The 22,109-nt window shown below is 40.8% G+C and overlaps 1 protein-coding gene across 2 annotated transcripts in view; it reads right to left on the reverse strand.

Annotated features, from left to right (window-relative positions):
- Positions 1-22,109, reverse strand: part of ATSUV3 (ATP-dependent RNA helicase) — a 405,120-nt gene that overhangs the window by 128,388 nt on the left and 254,623 nt on the right. For both annotated transcript variants that reach the window (XM_089432621.1, XM_089432620.1), the window contains 2 exons: positions 9,037-9,205; positions 8,025-8,137 (listed from right to left, as the gene is read on the reverse strand). In XM_089432621.1, coding sequence (XP_089288747.1) covers positions 8,025-8,137; positions 9,037-9,205 — 282 coding nt within the window. The remainder of the gene's footprint in view (positions 1-8,024; positions 8,138-9,036; positions 9,206-22,109) is intronic.

A 22,109-nucleotide genomic window follows, 5' to 3' on the forward strand; every position in this document is an offset into this window, starting at 1 on the left:
GAAGAGAAGCCCTGCCCAAGATGCTTTGGACAAATGTTTCCCAATCTTCAGAGACTGCATTCAGGGCAGTCCTGACCATAAATTCAGCATCTGGTGTAGCCCCTATGGAAGTTAGCTGGTCATGGATCCTTTGCAACCTAAGAATGAAGGGATCGATTTCTTCTCCCTTTTACATCTGAAACTGTCTCAGCTGTCTCAAAAGCAACATCTTCCGTTAAACGTAAGTTCCCTTGTACAATGTGGTCAAGTCCTCCCACATTTCCCTTGCTATGTCCTTCTTAGCAATATGTGGGATCACATGATCCTTGACCCCGTCCAAGATCATGCACTTTGCTTTTGCCTAAGCCTCCTCGTACTTCTTGAGAGGATCAGCATCATCCGAAACAGCAACCATCCTCAAGGCATAATCCTTGATGCTATTTTTATCCAAAACTGCCAGGATCATGGCCTTCCAGATGACAAAGTGGGATGCTCCATCCAACCTGCCATGATCCCTCAGTCCGTTAACAGCCATCTCTTCTCAAATGAATGTCGAATTGGTTCTCTTCTCCCTCTTCTGTTGTTGCCCCAGCAAAACTCGACTCTGGATTTCTTTGGTGCTAGAAATCTTCTAAGGAACAAGCTCCCTCTGAATTTCGATTTCCTTCACGGAAATCCTTCTGCCAACCACTGTCAAACCACCCCTCTTTGATCTCTCTTTGTTGCTGCTCAGCACTAGATCTAGATTTCTTGGCAAGAAATCTTCTGAGGAACTGATTCCCTCTACTTTGCTTCTGCCCCACTAGGTATTGTTCTACACCAACAGAATCAGCACCCCACCAGCAACTCCAGATAAATTTTGCGTTGCCCTCTGCAGCAACAGCGTCACCCAATCAGGTTGACGCAAGCTCTGCGTGAGCCTCCCTTGGAGATTGTCACCCCTCCTCTACTCTCTTGGCCTGAAACTGTGTTGTCTCTCGGGACAACTATCTTCACACACAGACTTCCCTTTGTCCCTTCACTAATGGCTTTTGTCCTCCTTGATCTGCAATCGCACTCTGATACCATGTGAAAATTTCTGAATCTAACAAATCAAAAATCCTACTGCAGTACATTGACTTGCATTACCTCCCTGTGTTCTTCATTTTAACAAGTTATTTTTAGAATTATTCAGAAAATATTAATGCAAATACACTGCAGCCTACACCAATATACTGATCAAGTACTGAAAAATAAATGAGACAACCACACAAAGGACACACTTATTTTTGGACTAAACGTCCCCGAAAAAACCCAGTGTGGGAAAATCAGTGCAACAGCTATGAGGGTTTTATTATTAAGTAGAATTCTGAATACAACTAGGGTGCCAAATCCGGCTCACCCAACAGAGAATAAACTAGGCAGAATTACCTCTATTTGGAGAGAGATATTTTGGTGAATCTAGTGTTACTTGGGAGCGAGAGCGAAAGCGGGGAGCGGGAGCGAAAACGGGTGCGGGAGCGACATTTTCAGAAGCTCCCAGTTTGGGAGCGAATCCCAAAGCGTTTTTTATATAATATATATATTTTTATATTTTTATATTTTGATACATATATGTCAACAAAAACATGTAGAATGATGAATTAGATATAAAAAACATAAAAAAAACATAGATTGAACCATATAACAACAATCATCTAGAAGTTATAATCTTCATCAACCATGTCCACAAGTTAGTAACATAGTAACATACAACATATTGAGTCATGATTCATCAATATTAATGTTTCAAGCTTCAAAATTCAATATATAACATTTATCATCATTGATCACCAAAGTTGTACTTGTAACCATTACAACAATAATATCTAACATGAAATGAAATGTTATAAAATGAAATGAAACAACTTTCAACTTTCATGAAGCATCATATTCATAATTCATTACTACTGAGTTATAATTGCCAACTTCAAACTTAAATTGTCATATATTGTTTAAAAAAATATCATAATAAATATGAAAGAGTCAATAGTTCTAAAAACTACTAGAAACTAGAAAAGACAAGTAAATCTATTATCTATTGCTTATGCTTGGGCATCTTGCCACAACGAGAAATGTCTAATTTTTTAGTCTTGTTGGAAAATCAGGATCTTTATCATTAATATCACCCTCTAAGCATTAATATCCAGAGGTATCTTTGTCATTACCTTTGTATCTGTATAGGGATCTTTGTCATTAATATCACCCTCTAAGCATTAAAATAAGATAGAAAAAGTATAGCATGTCAAGTCAAGATTTTGTTTGAGTGATGCGTACATTTTAGGAGGGTCATGATAGAGGAGTTCGACAACCAATGTCACTAACATCAAGGTACATAGAGGGATTGGTGCTCTTGATTAAATACGAGTTCCATACCCTAATACATGACAAAATGCAATAGAAACAATGCAATCCTGAAATCCTGAAAAACTGATAAGTGTGCTAGATTTTGAACGAAATCTAAAGTTCTACTTTTTGCATATGAAATCCAATGAGGTCGGAACCACTCTCAAACATCCTGAGTCATTTCATGGCAATGTTAAAAATTTAAGTAAAAGGATGAAAATAAAATCCAATGAGGTCGAAACCACTCTCAAACATCCTGAGTCATTTCATAGCAATGTTAAAAATTTAAGTAAAAGGATGAAAATGAAGATTAAAGAGAATGTCACTTTTACTTTAAGAATTTAACATTACCATGAATCGCATATCAATACTAGGACCATAGACTTGATCATGAAGCTGCCCCACTAAAAACTTATTTATTTCTTTGAAAAACAATTGCATTTGGAATATCATTGCAAAAAAGGCAAAACGCTCCCAAAAAGGCAGGAAGCGATTTTTTTTCTAGGAAGCCCGCTCCCGAGTCACTCCCGCCCGGAGCACAGATTGGGAGCGAGATCGCGGGGGGGGGGAGGCGCTCCCCTGCAACTATGGGCGAATGCATCAACTGGATGAACAAACCACACAAGTTACTGTGTTGTCCCTAGTGTTGTGCAGCGATGGCTACTTCCAGTTTTGCCCTAGAACTGCATCACCTCCTCTAGGAGCCGCATCACCCTCCCAATGAGCCTTCCCGACTAAGAAATTGATCTGCTGAACTGATGCCTGATCTGCCTCCTATAAACCCTAGCACTACCTCTATGTGACTATGTCAGCCCTCCATCCTCTGCGTCACCCTCCTGCAGTTGCGTTGTCTCTCCTTGGTGTTGTGATGCCTTTCTGCAATGTATTCTTGGCCTTGGGCGAAACTCTCGCGCCCGAACTGCCCCTCTCTGCACTAGAAGCTTACTCCAAAATTCTCAGCAAACCATGCCCCAGAATTTCGATCTAGCTCAAGTGTTTCTCTCCTTGTGTGTGTTCTCCAACTAACCCCAAGCCTTCCTTTATACTTTTCCTGTTGAGAAATCAATGGTCGTGATCTAATCTCTAATTAACGACTAAGATTAAATTAGACTTGATCCTCGTTACTTAGAAGCTTCTCACCCATATTTACATTAATTCACTTTAATTATTTTAATTTCCTAAGTTTTAACTTAGGCACCATTAAAAATAATTAATTATTTGAATAACATGCACTCTGGGTGGAGATTCTCCATATGATTTCTGGGTCTTGAAAATCTCATGTGTTCTAGCCGGTCCACAAAATTTCAGAGCTAGAGCACATTCAATGCTACCCAAAAAATCAACAAAAGAAAATATATGATGGCTTCTTCTTGAATGATCTTCGTTCGAATGAGAAAGCCTTTTCTTAATAGAAAAGGTTGCTTGTTTTGATAGGGATGATTTGTTGCTTCCTTGGATGATCTTCTTCTCGGATAAGGAAATGATCCTTGCTTGATTATAACCTTGAAGATGACAATGCCTTCTTGCCTTCAATATGTTCTGCCTTCTTTTGTAGAGTAGGTCAGGATTGCTTCAATCTTTTCCAAGATAATGAGATCTTTATTTTGAGGTCCTTTGAGTTTCATAGCTTTGTAGATATCTTGATGAGAGTCTTGGTGGTCTTTGAATGATGCTTGTGGAGACACAAGTTCTTGTTGTTGTAGACTGCATGTTAACTCTTCAACTTGCTTTGATGCCCTTCTTGAAGATTGATCCTTATATGTCTCTTCTGTTGTCCTTCCTTTGACTTCAGCACCTTAGTTGTGATACCATGTTGAAGAATCTTGGGTAGTTAGAGTTAATTAGATTCTTCTTGCATGATAACTATTTATGAGGTGTTTTCAATTTTTCTTCTTATTCCAATCTTCACTTATTATTATTAGAGTGTTTCTTCTTTAGTTCATCAAATAGCTACCAAAACAAAGAGACAAGAACACAAGATGTTGGCATCCTACCAGGGCCAAAACCTCTCCCTCTTGGAGAGGAAAACCCACACAAAATTCTTCTTATAGAGATTCCAATTGACAAATACCAAGACCATGATCCTTGACCTATTATGCCACTCCAAGACCAAGACATCAATCCTCTTCTTTGTCACTGTTGAGATCATCATTATTGCTGCACCATTAAGGCCATTACTGCTGCATAACAGAGATCTACATCATTGTTGTATGATGACTGCACCTTTACGAGATCATAACCTTTGAGACTATGTCTTTATTAAGAACGAGATCATGACTATGATAGGATCATGACAACACCTTGATGTATGTTGAGGTAGAGTATGTTACTTATGAGATCATGTCGAGACTGTAATCATCCTTGACTGCATTGAGAACTTCACCAAGAATATGACTGTGTTTTTCACCAAGATCATCCTTGTCACTGTCATGCCGTGAACACATCACTGTAATACTTATGCCAAGAGTATATACTCCTGCAATATCCATCTGAGAACCATATACCTTTTCTCCAACCGAAACATTGTAATATTATCTCCATCCAAGATTCCTGTAACTCTTTGTGCCATCTGAAGTTGCAGAGGTATCCGAGATGCACCCTACTGTACCCATCCATAGTTCCTGAGCTTCCGAGAATGACATCTGAAACTCTTCCTGCAATTGTCTTGTACTTCCTACACCTATACGAAGTTCAGAGAGAAATCTGAATCTATGTTTCCTGTGGTGACCCCAGCAGGGTATTTATAGTGGTTTTGTCTCCATAAATAAGCCGACATGTCACAGTGAAAGGATGTGTCTATTATTTGAGCCGACTTGACATTAATATATATTTTGAGGCCGACATAGCTGCTCTTCTTCATCATTTTGTTGGCTACTCTTTTCAAGAGGATTGTGCTTGTCTTGGAGGGCTAATCTAGTCACTAGGTAGACTTATATTCATTACATATATGCTCAAGAAGAGCATGACATTGACTCTTTGACATTGGAGCCATCCATAAAATAAACCTCTTGCTCATGAAACCCATGCAGCAAGGAATAATAATAAATTCATTTTCTTTGTTTACAAAATCATAATTACAATGTCATGAAGACCGAACCTAGTTACACTTTCTTCAAGAAAGACATTGTGAAGCTACTCGAGAGATGTGGGATGGTGGAATGCAAGTTTTTGTCTACTTCGATGGAACTCAACTTCAAGAAGCTATGTGGAAGTGTTGTTGGGCCCGCATTGGCAAATGCTTTCAAGTATCGACAACTTGTGGGGCCCTGATGTTCTTGGTAAACTCCTATCTAGACATATGCTTTGCTAAGAATACATTGACTCAATTTATGGTCGAGGCTCATCACATACATTGGATTGTTGCCAAGAATCTCTTAACATATCTCCATGGCACAATCAACTATGGTTTGAGATAAACTGCCAGGAATTTTAGGCTACATGAATATACTGATGTTGACTGGGTTGGTAGTGTTGTGAATCGTAAGAGCACATCTGGGTGTTGCTTCTCCTTGGGGTCTGCTTCAATATCTTGGATGAGTAGGAAGCAGAAATTGGTTGCACTAAGCACCATCGAGGCCAAATACATTGCTGCTAGTATGGCCTGTTATGAAGTTGTTTGGTTGAGGAAACTCTTCAGTGAGCTATTTGAGCACGTGCTAGATACCACCATGATCTTTTGTGACAACCAAAGTGGGATTAGCCTTTCAAAAAATCTCGTGTTCTACGACCGCTCAAAGCACATTGATATCAGGTACCACTTTATTCGGGATATGGTACAAGGGGAGCAATAAGGCTCCAACACATCAGGACGAATGAACAAGTCACAGGCATTCTCACGAAGCCCTTAGGGAAGGTCAAATTCTTAGCCTTCCGAGAGGGACTTGGAGTTGTGGAAAGACCCTCCTCTGAGGGTCCTGCATGAGTTGGACAGTGAGCCCTGGGAGCTCCTAGGGGCTTGGGGTACTTCTTGGAGCTATGAGCGACCATAGGGTGAGTAGTTCACCTTCCCATAGTGGTGCGCTATGTACAAGGTAGAGTGGTTCACCTTTACCTGTGATACCCCATGATGGTTGACATGTGTGTAGGGTGACTGGTTCACCTTCCCCTAGGATTGCGGATACATGTATGTACGGTGAATGGTTCACCGTCTCCAGCCGATGCCCCAACATGCATCCTACCCATGGAGTCTGGACTCATGAGAAGTACCTCTCACCTAGCCAATGAGTTGGGAAAAGTGGTTAGGGACCATAGCACTACCGATGGACGCATCGTGTATTGTCGTGCTCCCTATGAATAGGATGCATGGTGTTCATCAGCTTGATCTGGGATCATTTGAGGTTCTACCTCTAGACTGACTTTTGTCAGTGGAGAGTGGTAAGGTCATGTGACTCACTCTCGATCAATTCTTCTACATTATTACTTTATGGTTCAGCAGAGCAGAGTAGAAATGACAGAGATGGTACATGACGACAGGATGGCATGATGATGACAAATGGATTGGCAAGTAGAATTCTAGCTAGTTGAGAGGGAGTGTTAAAATTGGAAACTAGGGCCAAATTCCACCTTGGGACAACTCATTTGATGGAGATGATGATTGCATTGGACTCCTCTTTTCAAGAGGTCCAAGATTGATATAAATATCATCTCATTCGGACAAGCAAAAGTGACATTTTGAATTTACGACCACACATGTGCAAATTTTCCAGGTTGGCCTCAGCTTAATGTAGGCTCAAGAAACCCAATGGATGCATCTCTTCACCCACGACGATGTGTATAAATAGAAGAGACCTCACACCTCATTTGAACATCATTCACTCACACATTGCTTCTCTCTCTTCATCAGATTGATTCATACAGCTTGGGCAGCCCCTCTCTCTCTCTCACACGTGTGGCAAGGAGGACGATTTTCTGGGCACAAAATTACAGGCCAAATTTCAGATCTCAGGAGCAATTTTGACCAGTGTTGACCAAGAGGATTTTGACTTGTTTTGACTTCGGTTTTGAGGGCATAATTTCGGTCTCTCTAGGCCACATTGCTGGGCACAAAAATAGAGGAATTCTGCGCTGGTTGACCTGCATTGACTTCAGGTTTGACTGTTGTTTGACCGCAGAAAATTACTGCACTTTTCTCTCTCCTTTCACCGAGTTTGACCAAGCTGTTTTGGGCTGAATTTATCCCCCTGATCAGGCCGAGCTTGACCAAGGAAGACCGAGCTGCTTTGAGGAAGATTTGCTGTTATTTTGACCAGCGTTGACAATCTGGTTAGGGCTGAAGTTTGACTGCAGTTGACTGCAGAATTTGACAGGGCTGATTTGACTTTGTATTGAGCTAGTCTATTTGACTTTTGTACTCTCTCTCTGCTGAACTATTGAATAATAATAAGAAGATTTGATCAAAGGGTTTTTCCCTGGCATCTGCCAAATCTGGTGTCCTCTTGTCTTGGTTTGTCTTCTACAGTTGTTTTATGTTCTATCTGCATTTACTGTCAATGTGACTAATGGTTACTGTGATTGCTACTGGAATTAATTGGATATTGTTATTGGGCTGCTAAAGAACATTGAAGTAAATTGTGCTAAGCATAGAACATACCATTGTTATCTAAAATTAACATAATCCCCATGCAATAATTTGATAACCTACAATCTAACATTACAAATAGAAATTAAGACAAGAAAATCACCTCCAAGAAAGGTGAGGGAGCATTCAGTGAGGAGTGAAGTAAAGGAAGATCGTAGCCTGACATGCATGTGACTTCCCCATTTGGAAACATTGAGCCATATCTCCCTGCCCTGCCTGCAACCAAGATATTAATGGCTCAACAACCATCCCAAGCGTATGAATAACAATTCTGATTACCTCCACATTAAAAGGCAGGATATCAAAACCATGAATACAAACTCGTGGAACTTTTATTCTACAATTGAGATGGTAACCAGATACTATTATGTGTTATGATAAGCACAGTCTAAGACTTGGGAAATCGTTTGTGCTTGTGATCCATTATAAAATCGAGTATTTTTCATGCCCAAACAAGCCCAACATATGTCTTAATCTATATCACAAGAAAATTCTTCTTGAGAATCGTTTCTTATAGAGAAACATGCCCATTTCCTACTCCTCCAACCCCACCACTCCCACCCCATTTGGAACAACCTGGGGGAATATAAGTTTTCTAGAAGCTACTAGGCCTTCTTTCAACCATCTCATTCCTATCTACTCATTATCACAACCCCTGTATTCAGCGTTCAATTCCATAATGAATGTTGAGTTCAACTCACATCACCCTACCTTTCTGCTCTACCCAATCCCATGACTTAGGAAACAGTTGTAATTCGTAGTAATCTAGAAACAATTAATATAAAACTATATGGAACAAAATGTATTGTATTAGAAAAGAAACTTTCATTGGTAGTGGTCTAGTAGTATCCATTTATCACTATTATGACGAATCACATCCCCCATATCAGCAGCAATGTCCATTATTGTATATAAGCTATTGAAGTCTCTCTCTCTCTCCCTCTCTCTCTCTCTCTCTCTCTGTAATCGAAGAATGATGGAAAAAACAATCGCAGCAAATGAAACAAACAAGCAATTCTCAACAAAATGGCCCCAATATCACAACCATCCACTCAATAATATCATAAAGCATACAGTGACTATACAAGTATGAAATAAGACCACTATTGCCAAACCTGCTATTTGCTTTATCTCTGGTATTGTAAGCTTGCGCATCTCTACACCATCAAATTTCTCCAATTTTGAAAATATTATTCGACGAATATTGAGGTTGAGACCCATTCCCACAGCATCACTTGCCACAAGTACATCAAACTCACTGCTTTCATCATTAAACATTTTTGCCTGCACCATAAACAAAGCAATATAAATATAAATTAACTAGAAACTGATAAAAAGTGTTATATTATCTCAAGAAAAAAAAGGATGAATGTTCATACATGACTCAACTTTTCAGTAGATCATGAGCATTACAATTTACATGATTGATCTTTTCTATTCTAGCTTTCATCAAACCATGAGCAAGAGGTAGTGAAGCAACAATTTCTTAAGTCATTAGAAACCAATGTGAAGATGAATTATGCAAACCCCAAGTTATTTCTAAAACTAAATTTTAACCCTATGTTGTTGACGCTTAAGTCAGGTATCTATTTCATAACCAGCAAGGCTCACCACTATTATTTTGAAAGGTAATGAATAGAAACTTGATTTTGTTGATTTAATTATATTCTAAATAAAGTACCTTGAAGAGGACTCAACGCTTTCAAAATTGTTTTTCATTCATTTGGAAAGTAGCAATGCTTAATTCCTTCCATTCAGATTAATGTTATGTAGACATCCTGCATACATGGATATAAGGTTGGACAGTTCCAAGTTAGTTACTCTACTTATGAAGCTAGTTGTCATTACTTTTGGGTTCATCGACAAGTCATTAAGTACTTATAAGGAAGTTAATTATACAATAGACCTATATATCACTGTGGAAAAAGTCAAAGTCGGGATTAAATCGGCAAGGGTCCAGAAATTGAAAAAGTCGTTAAAGTTTGGGGGTTTTTGAAAAAGTCAGCAAAATTTAAAAAATAAAAAAATATTCATTTTTTTTTTAATTTTAAAAAGTCAGTAAAGAAACTACCTCACGTTTTTTTGGAAAAAAAGTCCCAATTTTATCCTGATTTTTTCCAAAAAAAATAAAAAGTCGTTAAAGAAACTACCTCACTCCCGATTTTTTGGAAAAACTCCCAATTTTATCCCGACTTTTGTGATAAAATCCTGATTTTTTCGTTTTCCAAAAAGTCACCAAAAAATTGAACTTCGCCGATTTTATCGCGACTTTTTCCACACTGTTATGTATTGCAACTAATAGATATCTCCAAAATCGTAAATCTTTCATGGAAATGAAAATCTCATATCTTTTCGTCTTGAATACAATTTCATCATTTAAGGTGTGATTTAAAGTATTTGTCAAAATTTCGAGAATCAGTCAATTATTGAAATTCTAAAATTTCACCTCATTTACTTGTTTCCTAGATCTAAACTCTATCATCTTTCAGCCTTAAGACTTGTTACAGCGAAATCTTGCACCTAAGTGCAAACCCTCACTAGGTTACTAAGATAGCGAGTAACATGGGAGAGTCATGTTGGAATTTCTAAGTTTAACCCGTTAGAAATTCTTCCTGTATTATCTAGTTTATTTCTTCCTACTTGTTTAATTACTTAACAAGTTATTTACCATGTAAACACTGAAAATAAACACAAGTATTGTATCAACATCTACAGATCATCAACTGAAAGAAAACAAGCACACAAGTGACACCGTTATTTTTGGACCAATGTCCCCGGAAAAACCCAATGCGGGAAAACCAGTGCAGCTATTCAAAGGGTTTTATTATTATGCAGTTTTCAAAATACAACTAGGGTGCCAGAAATGGCTCACCCAACAGAGAATGCCATCGGCAATAGTACCTCTCCTTGGAGACAGATATTCCGGCTGATTAATCACCGGATGAACGATCCCATAGCAACAATTGCAGCTTCCACTGCTCTGTGTCACTCTGATAGGAACTGTGTCACCCTTCCTGTCTCACCAATACCCAGTCCATCCCACGAAAATCCTCCCAACGCTGCGACTTGGCCCTGTGTTAGCTTTGCTAGCCTCTGCGCAGCTATTGAAACCTCTGCATCAACCCTTAGACCCTCTACGTCACCCACGCTGGCCTCTCCTGGCTCTCCGCAACTCCCAGCTGCCTCTGCGTAGCACCCAACTGCCTCTGCGTCAACCTCTCCAGGCTCTGCACTGTCTCTCTGGTACTAACTCTGCCTCTTTGCAATGTATTCACTATCCCTCGTTGTTGATCACTGATTCACTTTTGCTTAGCAACCCCATTCTAGCAAAATGAATCACTGATCACTCTAGTGTGTTCTCCACAATGTTGCACGAAGCGAGGACATTTTTTGTAAGTGGGGACGCGGAAGCGTCATTTTCCAAAAATCTAGGAAGCGAAGCGGGGATGAAGCGAGGACGTTTTTTGGAAGTGGGGACACGGAAGCGTCATTTTCCAAAAATTTAGGAAGCGAAGCATCTGCTATATATATATATATATATATATATATATATATATATATATTTGCATTTATACTCAAAAGAAACATCCCAAATACCAAATTAGTTGTAGAAGAAATGAAAACATGCATATTTTTGCATAAAACAAGATAGATATAACATCCATTGTACATTAATGATTAATTATTCGAGCATCAACCATTTCGATGCATCAACTATCTAGAATCTAGATTCTTCTCCTCTTGTCTAGCCTTTGCCTCTACCTCAATTGTCTAGGGATATTAGTCAACATTGCCCAATTTTGATCAAACTACCTAATTCAAGACTTAAAATATGGTAGAAAAAGCTTAACATGCTTGATCGATGATTTTGACTTGAATGAAAGGTAATTTTTTTGCTAAGGGTGTGTCGCATGACAAAGGAGTTCAACAATTAACACCACCAACACTAGGGTACATATAGGGCTTGGTGCTCTTGATTAAATTCTAATCGCATACCTTCATACTTGATATAATCTAATGAAATGCCACAATCCCATTGATCCTGAATTCCTGAAAACTGTTAAGTCTGCTGAATTTTGAATAGGATATGAAATTCTATTTTCTCCATATGAAGTCCAATGAGGTTGGAACCACTCTCAAACATCCCAAATCATTTCATGGTAATGTTAAAAATTTAAGTAAAAGGATGAAAATGAAAAATAAAAGAGAATGTCACTTTTACTTTAAGAATTTAACATTACCATGAGGGAGCATCTGCTATATTTATATATTTTTTATATTTTTTTTTCCTTCATTCCTCACCCTAACCCAAGGTGGACCCACCCCCAACAAGCAAACTCACCTAAAATTAAAAAAAAAAAAAATTGGAAAAAAAAACGATTTTCTAAACAGTGCGGCGCTTTTCCGGAAGCGTACGCTTCGCCCTCCAAAGCGCCACGCTTCGTACTGCTGAAGCGCCATAGGAAGCGTGCTTCGGAGGAAAACTTCCAAAATTTCCAGGAAGTGTCCAAAACAGGCGGAAGCACACTTCCGGGGACGCTTCCTGGACGCATCCGCATGGGATGTGCTTCGGGCCTTGGAACCGGGGGGGACGCTTCCTGCAACATTGGTTCTCCAACTGACCCGCAAGCCTCCTCTTCTACTTTTCTTGTTGGTCCATCAATGGCTGAGATTAAATCTCTAATCAACGGCTAAGATTAGATTTGGCTTGATCCATAACTTTTGGAACATTCTAACCCAGTTTTATATTAATACGCATTAATATTTTATTTTTCCTAAGTTTAGACTTACGAACTCCATTAAAAATATTAATTATTTTAATATCTCCCAAACCGGTTAGAATCTGCCCAAACCCTTTTTGGGTCTTGGAGATCTCATGTGCTTTAGCCTTTCCACCAATTTTCATGGCTAGAGCACATCCAATGCTACCCAAATCAACACGTCACCATTATCATCATAGCAACTACTCCACTTGTTTTAGTAACGGACACAATCTAACACAAGGGAGGGTTCCTTGGTAAATCATAGGGATCTAATGGCGCAATCAAACCAAGTCAAGAACCCCCTTCACCATCAATGAAAAGGATCAACCATTTAGGGTTTATGATGGATTTAAAGGTAATTTCCAAATTTGAGTTCAAAGGGTCCTATGGTTGTTCTAATGGCTTAGGTCAACCAATATGAGCTCAATGAAGGTCCGCAAACACACACCACCAAGAAAATACACAATATTATAGAAAACTAGTTTGTAAAGGTGAGGGGCTACTCAAAAGAATAATACAATAGAATAGAATAATACTATCATATAACAAACTCCACAAGGCAAGTCAATAATAACAAAATAAGGAGTTGGTTATGCAACAACCTCCATAAAGTTCTCCAAAGTGAAATGTCCTATCAATATGGCATAAAAATGTGTGCCATGTGACCTGATGAGCTAGGGTGCTCCCCACCATGAGCATATAGCAATCATGATCTCCCAATATAACCAAAGCATTCAAGTAATAAAGGTGACAGTCTACTAAAAAGAGTGGTCAAAATGAAGTGAGAAATTTCCAGCATTAGATTTTGAAGGCATTGTAACTACATCAATTTTGTCAAAAAAATTATTATCGCCACATTTTGGAAATACCACAACCACTCTACATCTAATGGCCTAATCAAGTAGAAATCTAGGCACTCTGTCAAAAGCTAACTACTCCTTAAGCTAGGATGCCCTCAAAATATCCAAAAAGACTCTAGATCTAGGGCCTGGAACCTCATAGATCTCATCCCTGTCCATGGCATGGGAAAGATTGTAATGATCAACTAAAAGCCTCCAATACTAGATATATAGATCTTCCAAGGTGGGCATCCTCAATATTAGAATATGACCCAAATCACAACCCCACAAAAATTAGTAGGAATAAGATTTCAAAGAGGACGTTCAATCCATAATCAATACAAAAGGCTCCAAATATGAACATGAACCTCAAATCAAGCAAGGCAATCCATGGTACAAGGCCTCAACATAGGAATATCAATCATACTCAACAATCTCCATGAAAAGAAGGGATAACACTCCTTTTATCCAACAATATGCCTCAACATGTGAGTAAAACAATCCTTCAAGGTGGCATGTGCGGACCTGTGGTTGTTACCCACCATTTTGTGGGTAATATCCCTAGGAGAATTTTTGTTCTCCAAGATGGTCCTCAGTCGGCGGCTAGCAGCCACTAGCTAGCTTATTGTGCCATTTCTCTGCCACCTGAGCCAGCCATGTGGTCCCTCACCCATTTTCCATGATTGTATGTTTGAAGGTGGGCCTCCTGAACCTAAAGGTATGCCTTGTCATTTGGAAATTGAGTATTGTAGTTTGTTTATCATGGACACTTCTGGGCATGGATTAATGGGGGGATTCGGCGGAAAGAATGGGCTAGGTTTGTGCTCTTGTCCCTAGACCCCTTTTAGGTATTAACCTTGGATTCTAGTCCCATGGGATCTCTTTTACTAACCATTTGGCTCTGGGGATGGTATTTCATGGGAAACATCGATTTTGGTCGTGTGGTCACGCTCCCTTATCCCTTATATTACCCTCTTTCCATTCATTATTACCCCATTCATCATTTTTCCCACCTGAGTCCACATTCCCCCATTGTGTCTGTTAGCGCTTGAAATTTCACCTCAGGCTGAGAAAGGTAAACCTCAAGGCAACATCAAACCACTTAGCCTCGTAGCTAGCCCTACAGGGCAGGAAAGGGCTCTCTCCGGTCTATCTCGATAAAGATCTTCAATGGGCGAGATAACCAATAGGGTAACACTGATTTTAGGCTAGTAAACTGATCAAAAGGGTTGATTTGGGATTTTTAGGGTTTTTGGTGGAAAATTGGGGAATGGCAATTTTAGGTGCGGGGATTGGACACAGTTTTCGCAGGGGGTTCTTTGGGGCGAGGTAGGAAACAGTATTGATGCCTTTAATAGAGATGGATGGATGAGAATGACTGGTGAGGAGTTAAGGAGAGCAAGCAATAACCTTGAATTCCCCTTAAACAGTTGAAAACATTGACATCAAGCAAACTTAAAAGCAGAGCATGACAATCATGAATTCTACTTTAACACTTCATTTGCCTAATTTGCAGAAGGAAAAGTAAGGAAATGATTCACATAACACACTTACAAGTACAAAGAGAAACACACCATCAATACATGTGACCACAAGAATCCCAAAAAGGACTGCAAAACCCTGGTCTTCCTTTGCCAAAAATTGCAGAGATACAGTGAGTAATACAATAAGAGCTTCTCCCTCAAGAGTCCAACCATGAAAATGAGCAAGAAAGTACATAATATAGATCATCTAACCTCTTTCCCTGCCTCCATGGGTCGAGCTCACTATCCTAGGAGTTGTTTCAACCACTTCTAAACTAAGCACTAAAAACTAGGCAGTCAAAACAACTTGCCTCTATAAGCTAGGAAACCAATTCATTCATTTAATTTTCACCCTTTTCATGAATAAATCTTCTAAAAGAGGTACATAAGTGTAAAAGTGTCATAAAAGTACATTAATTACATCAAAGAGCATAATAATCCACCCCAAAAAGTCAAACAGGGTCAAACTGCGTTTTTCTGAGCTGTACACTGAAATTTGGAGAAGTTTGCCTGACGGGTCACGCGCCTCTGCCTGACGGGTCGCGCGCCTTTGGGACCACTTTTGGGGCACTTCCAGGTGTCCAAATTGAGCAAGAGTAGGCTTGTTGGAAAGGTCTGTGAGTCTACTTTCCAACCCAAAATTGCATTTGGTGGTCATTTGCCCCTCCAAAATTGCAATCTCCCAAGACTGCTTTCTGTGTCTCAAAAATGTGGCAGAAAGTCATTTTTTGCTCCTTTTTTGACTTTCTGGAGGCCCAAAACTTCATAAAATCTCAAGTCCATTGATGAGCATATGTAACTTCTCATGACAAATTTGAGAATGCTGAGTTTTTGCAAAATGGAGTTGTCGGGATGAAGGGTCGCGCGGGGGGTGAGACCCGTTAATGGACAAAAACCTGTAAATTGCCTGAAAAATCAAAATTGACCCAAAATGTTCAAAATTTCTTGGGATTTGTGCTGTGGCTGGGCTATTTAGTGCCTTGGTCCTTCAGTGAAGCCTCGGCCAAGATATGGAGGGGATCGGGCCTCTTTCTCCTTTTTTGTGCCTTGGCCAACCGCCTTTGGAACATCTTCATCTTTGCCTTGCACACGTACATTCTTGCCCAATAATGGTTCCTCATGTTCCTCAGCAATTTCTTCTCTTGGTTGGCCTTAGCCAACAGCCTCTCCAAGTGTGCATTTACCCGGATGAGCATGGACTCTCGGTCAGCGGGCAATAGATCACCGGGTCTTCTCCGGTTCAAATTGCGATCACTACGAATCCTCCACAACTCATCAAGAGCTTGTTCATCCTCCAACTGTTTGTTGCGCTGCTCGAGGTATGAAATTGTCCATTGTGCCCCCTCTAACCTCCTCTGCAATGCATCATTTTCAGCTCTAAGGTGCTGAATGATCTCCTTTGACTCTCGGCTAGGAGAACTGACATCAAGATCAATAAGCTCTATATCCGGAACACCTGATGGTCCCTCATCAACCTTGGGCTGTTTGCCCCTCCCTGGTACCTGTGCTGCTAAAGAAAGCGAGGCCCCTTCCACCTGATGTGGAGATAACACTCACTGAGCCGATGAAGAAGGCGAGACCCCTTCCACATGCTGTGGAGAAAGTACTCGCCGAGCGGCTGCAAATAAGGCCCTCTGGCCTCTCTGATAAGTAACCAATGGTGAGGAGCTGACATGTCTAGTGACGGGGATGTCATGCTGCTGTGATGATCCTCCCTCCTCATGAATAACCTCAGGATGTGGCAGTGGTGGTACTGTGAAAAGCTCACGAGAGATGAACTCCTCCCATGAGATGCCCTGCTGAGCCAACTGATGTAATACTACAAGCTGAATCAAACCATAATGGTAAAGGCTCCTATACTGCTATGCCGGGCTCTTCCTCTGCATCATGGACACCATCCTCTCAATGTTCTGATAGAAGAAAACACGGATGTTCATCATCCGTACCCGTGTGAAGTGCATCAAGAGGCGAATATGGTATGAATATACCTGTGAAAATCTGCCCTCACAGGTAAAATAGAGCATGATGAGCCTCATCATGGGAGCATACTCACTCCTGAGAAATCTGAAGGGAAACACTCCTGTCAAGTGTCTCATGAGTGCTGGTCTAACAAAAGGCTCAAAATGAACACTATCCAACACCTTGCGCTTATTCCATACCTCTCCGACATTTGGTATCCCTGTGGCCTGTGAAATCACCTCGGGTGTCAATGTAAAGTCCACCCCGGCAAGGTTGACATGTCCATCATGCAAGTGTAAAACAAACAGGCGAGCCAACTCTCTGTGGTGCTGAATCCGAGAGATCCTCTCGCAAAACTCATAGCAAGACATGTACTGGAAACATGAAACTGCCATAGGACAAGCCTGTAAATCTGCCAAAGAAGTGGGCTCCTCTCTCCTATGATGACCACCCTTTCCTCCCTTATGAGGCCTCCTCTGTATCTCAATCTCTGAAGCTGATGCCTGGTCATCACTCTGCTCATAGGTTTCGGTTTCTGACATTGTTTAAGGAGCAGAGTGGCCAAAATGTACTGTTGTTTCTGCCTTGTAAAATGTTGATTTATATGCTGTTTCAAGGGGACAAGGAGCACGGGGGAAATGTTAGGGGAGGGACACTTTTAAAGGGAAAATGGGAATAAATATATAAAACAGGGATTCAAGGGAAAAAACATTGCAAAATCATTGCATATGCATCATTATATACATTTGTTTACATGGGCATAATGAGGGGTAGGATTAGGGCTTGATTTTTACTTGTTAGGGAAGAGGGGTAGGGTTTGGATTTTTCTTTACAAATTTAAAAGGGAAATTTATATAGAAAGACAAGGAAAATGACATGGGAAATGGGGAAAATGATTACAAGGGGAATACCTTTCAAACAGCATAAAACCCTAAGCATTTTTACAATTTCAAACTACAGCAACATGGAGCTTTTTCTCTTGCACAAGGAGATCTTTAAAAATAAATTCATGATGTCTTTAACCATAACAAGCAACCATTTTTAAGTTGGAGAGCCTACCTTAGGCAATTTGGCGATTTCGGAGGGTCCTTGGATAAATTTGCAGTCGTTTTGGTAAGGAGGACGCTGATGGGTCGCGTGCCTCACCCAACGGGTCGCGCGCCACTGACGGGTCGCGCCCATTGAAAAAATGCACTGCCGGAACGCTGCTGACGGGTCGCGCACCGGGTTTGACGGGTCGCGCGCGTGTCCAGCTCCCAAATTCGCCCAAACTTTCACTCAATCACTCTTGCAAATAACTTGGATGCACAACGAGGGTCGATGGAGGGAGATTTGGCCTTTATAGCTTTGATTTGAAATAATTCCATGCCCAAACCCACTTTATAATGTTTCTCTTTGACACTTTATAAAATTGACTTTTCTTGGTTTCCTTTGTCCTGAAATTGACTGATTTAATGCTTTTGCTCGATACTTTTTGCAGGGATATCATCTGAGGGATCTTGGCAAGGGAGCCAGGGTTACATGCTGTCCTTGGAAGCTTTTTGAAATTTCATCACTTTTTACAAAAATTTGAAAAATGACCTTGGCTTTAAAAACAGGGTTTTTAAATCCAAAGTGAAATTAACTGTACAAGATAGAAATTTGCGAAGAAACACCTTTAAAATCATCCCTCTGGCTTGCTGAGCACTTATTGACCTTCAGAGAGATGACCTTGTAAACAAACTTGATCAAAACCCTAGACCTAGAATTTTGTCTTCAAGACAAGACAAGACAAGCTTGAAAGTGACTAAGGACTGAAATGACTTGATCCAGCAATGCCAAGAGGGGGACAAAGACACCAACTCCTCCATCAGGGTTATGGCATGCCTAATGGGATGCAAAAATTGACACTGATGAGACACCTACTTATGCAAATGCAAAGAGCTTTGATCACTGATGGAGGGCTACTAGACCGACTCTAACAGTGTCCACATAGGGTTAGCATGTCCCTTCCCCTTGCCCACACCTTAGGTCATGGCCTAGAATGAAGCCCGGAGATTGATGTAGCTAAAAAGAAAGATAAAAGCATATACGACCACATTCAACAGGAAAATGTACCACAAAATGCAAAAGACAGTCGAGACAAACACATTTAGCACGTGGGCAAAAGCCAATACATGAGCTCTTCCCCATCATCATGGCCATCACCCTGGTTCCTACTGCTTTAAATTGTGGAATTTTGTCTCAATTATAACATCTCTCAATGTATGGGCCATGTAATATGAACGAAATCTCTGAGGGGTAATTCTAATAGTGAATTGACCTTGATAAGCCATCTCCTTTGTGCATCGAAGTATAAAAGTTGCAAGATTGCTTCTCTTTGACCTAGAAGGCTAGCGAAGTAGTCTTTGACCAAGAACCAAAGGTCCTCATTCATAGTCATCATAGACTCCATTCTCCCAAGACTAAGGAACTGATCCACCAAGAGGTGGCCACCTAAAATCACATCCTTTTCACCTTTCCCCGGACCTAGCCAGGTTGGGTCACCTAGGGCATCGTTTTCTCGACAAACCACCCATCCAAAAAGTTAGAACTCTTAGGGTCACCTGCGCTGGTGTATCCTCTAGACCTCCTCCAAATTTGAGGCCATTCCGACGATGAAGTTGTGAGAAAAGCCAAGCCCTAGCCTCAAGATCAAAATTTGCCATATCATCCCCGAGTGCTAGTACCTTATTGGATCAATTCAAACCTTTAAGTGCATATTCTTCCTTTGATCCGTTTCCATACGTTGTCCAGGTTAGGGGTAATCTTTGGTTTCCATTGTTTTCTCTCCTACCCTAAACTGGGTCCACTTGGTCCCGTGTGGTCACGTTCCTTTGAAAGACAATTCTTCAAGAACCATCTAGAATACCAACTACAATAAGAATTTATGGATTGGGAAATTCCTTCGTAAGTCATATCCCATAAACCTAACCCTCAAATCCTCCTTTGCTTTCCCTAGAAGACATTGTTCCTTGCTTAGAAAGCAAGCAAGCTCTATCATTTTAGCTCTTCCAGGAAAAGGGATTATTTGGGTCACTCCACATTATTTCATTCACTTATCCTTCATCGGTGACTTCATAATATACTAGGTCTTCTCCCATCAGTGAAATTCCGTAAATAGAAGCGACCCTTAGCTAAGGTGACAGTGGGCTAAACCTCCATTTGTTTCCCTTTTAGGTCCCCTGCTAGTTACCCACCACCTTGTGGGTGATATCCATTGGAAAAAAAAAATCTCCTAGATGGTCCTTAGTCGGCAACCAGTAACCCTTTACAGCCACCAGATAGCCCAATGTGCCATTTTCTCCACCACCTGAGCCAGCCATGTGGATCCTCATCCATCTATTATGATCGTATGTTTGAAAGTGGGCCTTCCTATTAAATTATGGTATGTTCTATGCTTAGAGCAGTTTACTTCAAATCTTTTTATTAGCCACTGTTTAGCAATCACATAAACATAAAGTAAAGTGCAGATAGAACATTAAACAATTGACAGAAAACAAGCCAGGACAAGAGACACAAGATGTGGCGGCTAGCCAGAGACAAACCCCAATGCGGGGAAACCCTTTGATCAATTCTTCTATAATCTTCAATAGTTCAGCAGAGAGAAATAGTACAATTCAAAATTCTGTAATTTTGTAACAATAGCAGCAAACCCTAAATCAACAAAGTCAAACTTGGTCAAAACAGCCCAAGATCGACTGCTAGTCAACCTTGAAGAACTCGGTCTTCAACAACCAACTTCAGCAGCCCGAAACAATCCACAATACTCAGTCAAATAGCAGCCAACATCTAGTCAACATCTGGTCAAACCTGTGGCAGCTTCTTGACAGTCAACGCAAGTCAAAGGAGTGGTCAAACCCAGTCAAAAGAGCTTAACAAAACTGCGGCTAGCCTAGGAGAGGCTGCCCAACCCAAACCGCAGTCAAGAAGGCCTCCACGCTGGTCAACGCAATCCAATCTGCCCACCTGCAGCTAGGTCAACCCAAGTCAACACTGCCCTAACCAGAAATCAATGTCTTCCTTCTTCAGCCACACGTGTGAGAGAGAGAGGCTCTTCTAATGCGTAGGAGAGAGAGAAGATGTGAGATGAGATGAGTTGATAATGACTCAACCTCACTTGTACTTATATGATTTGCTGGGCATGTGTGCCACACATTTCGCTGTTGGCCGACCTTGACAATTTGTCAAGTAAATACAAATAAATTCATATCTCCATAATTACTTGTCGGAATCAGATGATCTTTAGATCAATCCTACACCTCTCGGCAAGAGGAATCTAGGAAAAATTTCAGCTACCATGAATAAGGTGACTGACATGGAGTTTGGGCCTAGTTGCCAATTTTAAAACTCCCTCTCAACTAGGGAGAACTCCATCTGCCAATCTGTCAAATCGTCGGTACTATCTCTGCCATCAAATGCACCGCCCTGCACTGCTTGGCTCGACTTTGCTCTGCTCTACTCTGCTGAACTATGAAGAAGAAGAAAAGATCGAGGATGCATCACACCATCCTCCACTGGCCTAAAGTCAGTCTCAAAGTGTGTCATACCACTCTCACTTATCCCAGATCAATGGAGGTCATCCTAGCATAGGGAGTACCGTAGATACAACGATGAGTCCATCGATAGTACTACTAATGGTCCCTAACCCCATTTCCCTACTCATTGATCGGATGACAGGTACTTCCCATGAGTCCCAAACTGCATGGGTAGGATGCCTCGATAGGAGAACTAATCATACTATCCACAGGAGAACGTATCATCTTGTCCAACAGTTTCCATGGGAGAACTAATCATCCTAGACCACAGGAGAACCAATCATCCTGGCCCACAGTTGCCACGGGGTGTCATAGGGGAAGGTTGAACCTTTCACCCTGTACATAGCGCACCACCAGGGGAGGGTGAGTCGCACTGTGGTCGCATGTCGCTCGAAGAAGTACCCCGTGCCCCACTGGAGCTCCCAGAGCTCAATGTATGCATCATACTCGACCCTCATAAGAGGGTCTCTGAACGACACCAAGTCGTTCTCGGAAAGTCAAGAATTTGGCTTTTCCCAGGGGCTTCATCAAAATGTCAGCGACCTGTT

Source organism: Pinus tabuliformis, chromosome 5_1 (assembly GCF_031772625.1).
Source record: "Pinus tabuliformis cultivar Carrire ecotype Pingquan chromosome 5_1, CPIR1, whole genome shotgun sequence".
Taxonomy (NCBI): domain Eukaryota; kingdom Viridiplantae; phylum Streptophyta; class Pinopsida; order Pinales; family Pinaceae; genus Pinus; species Pinus tabuliformis.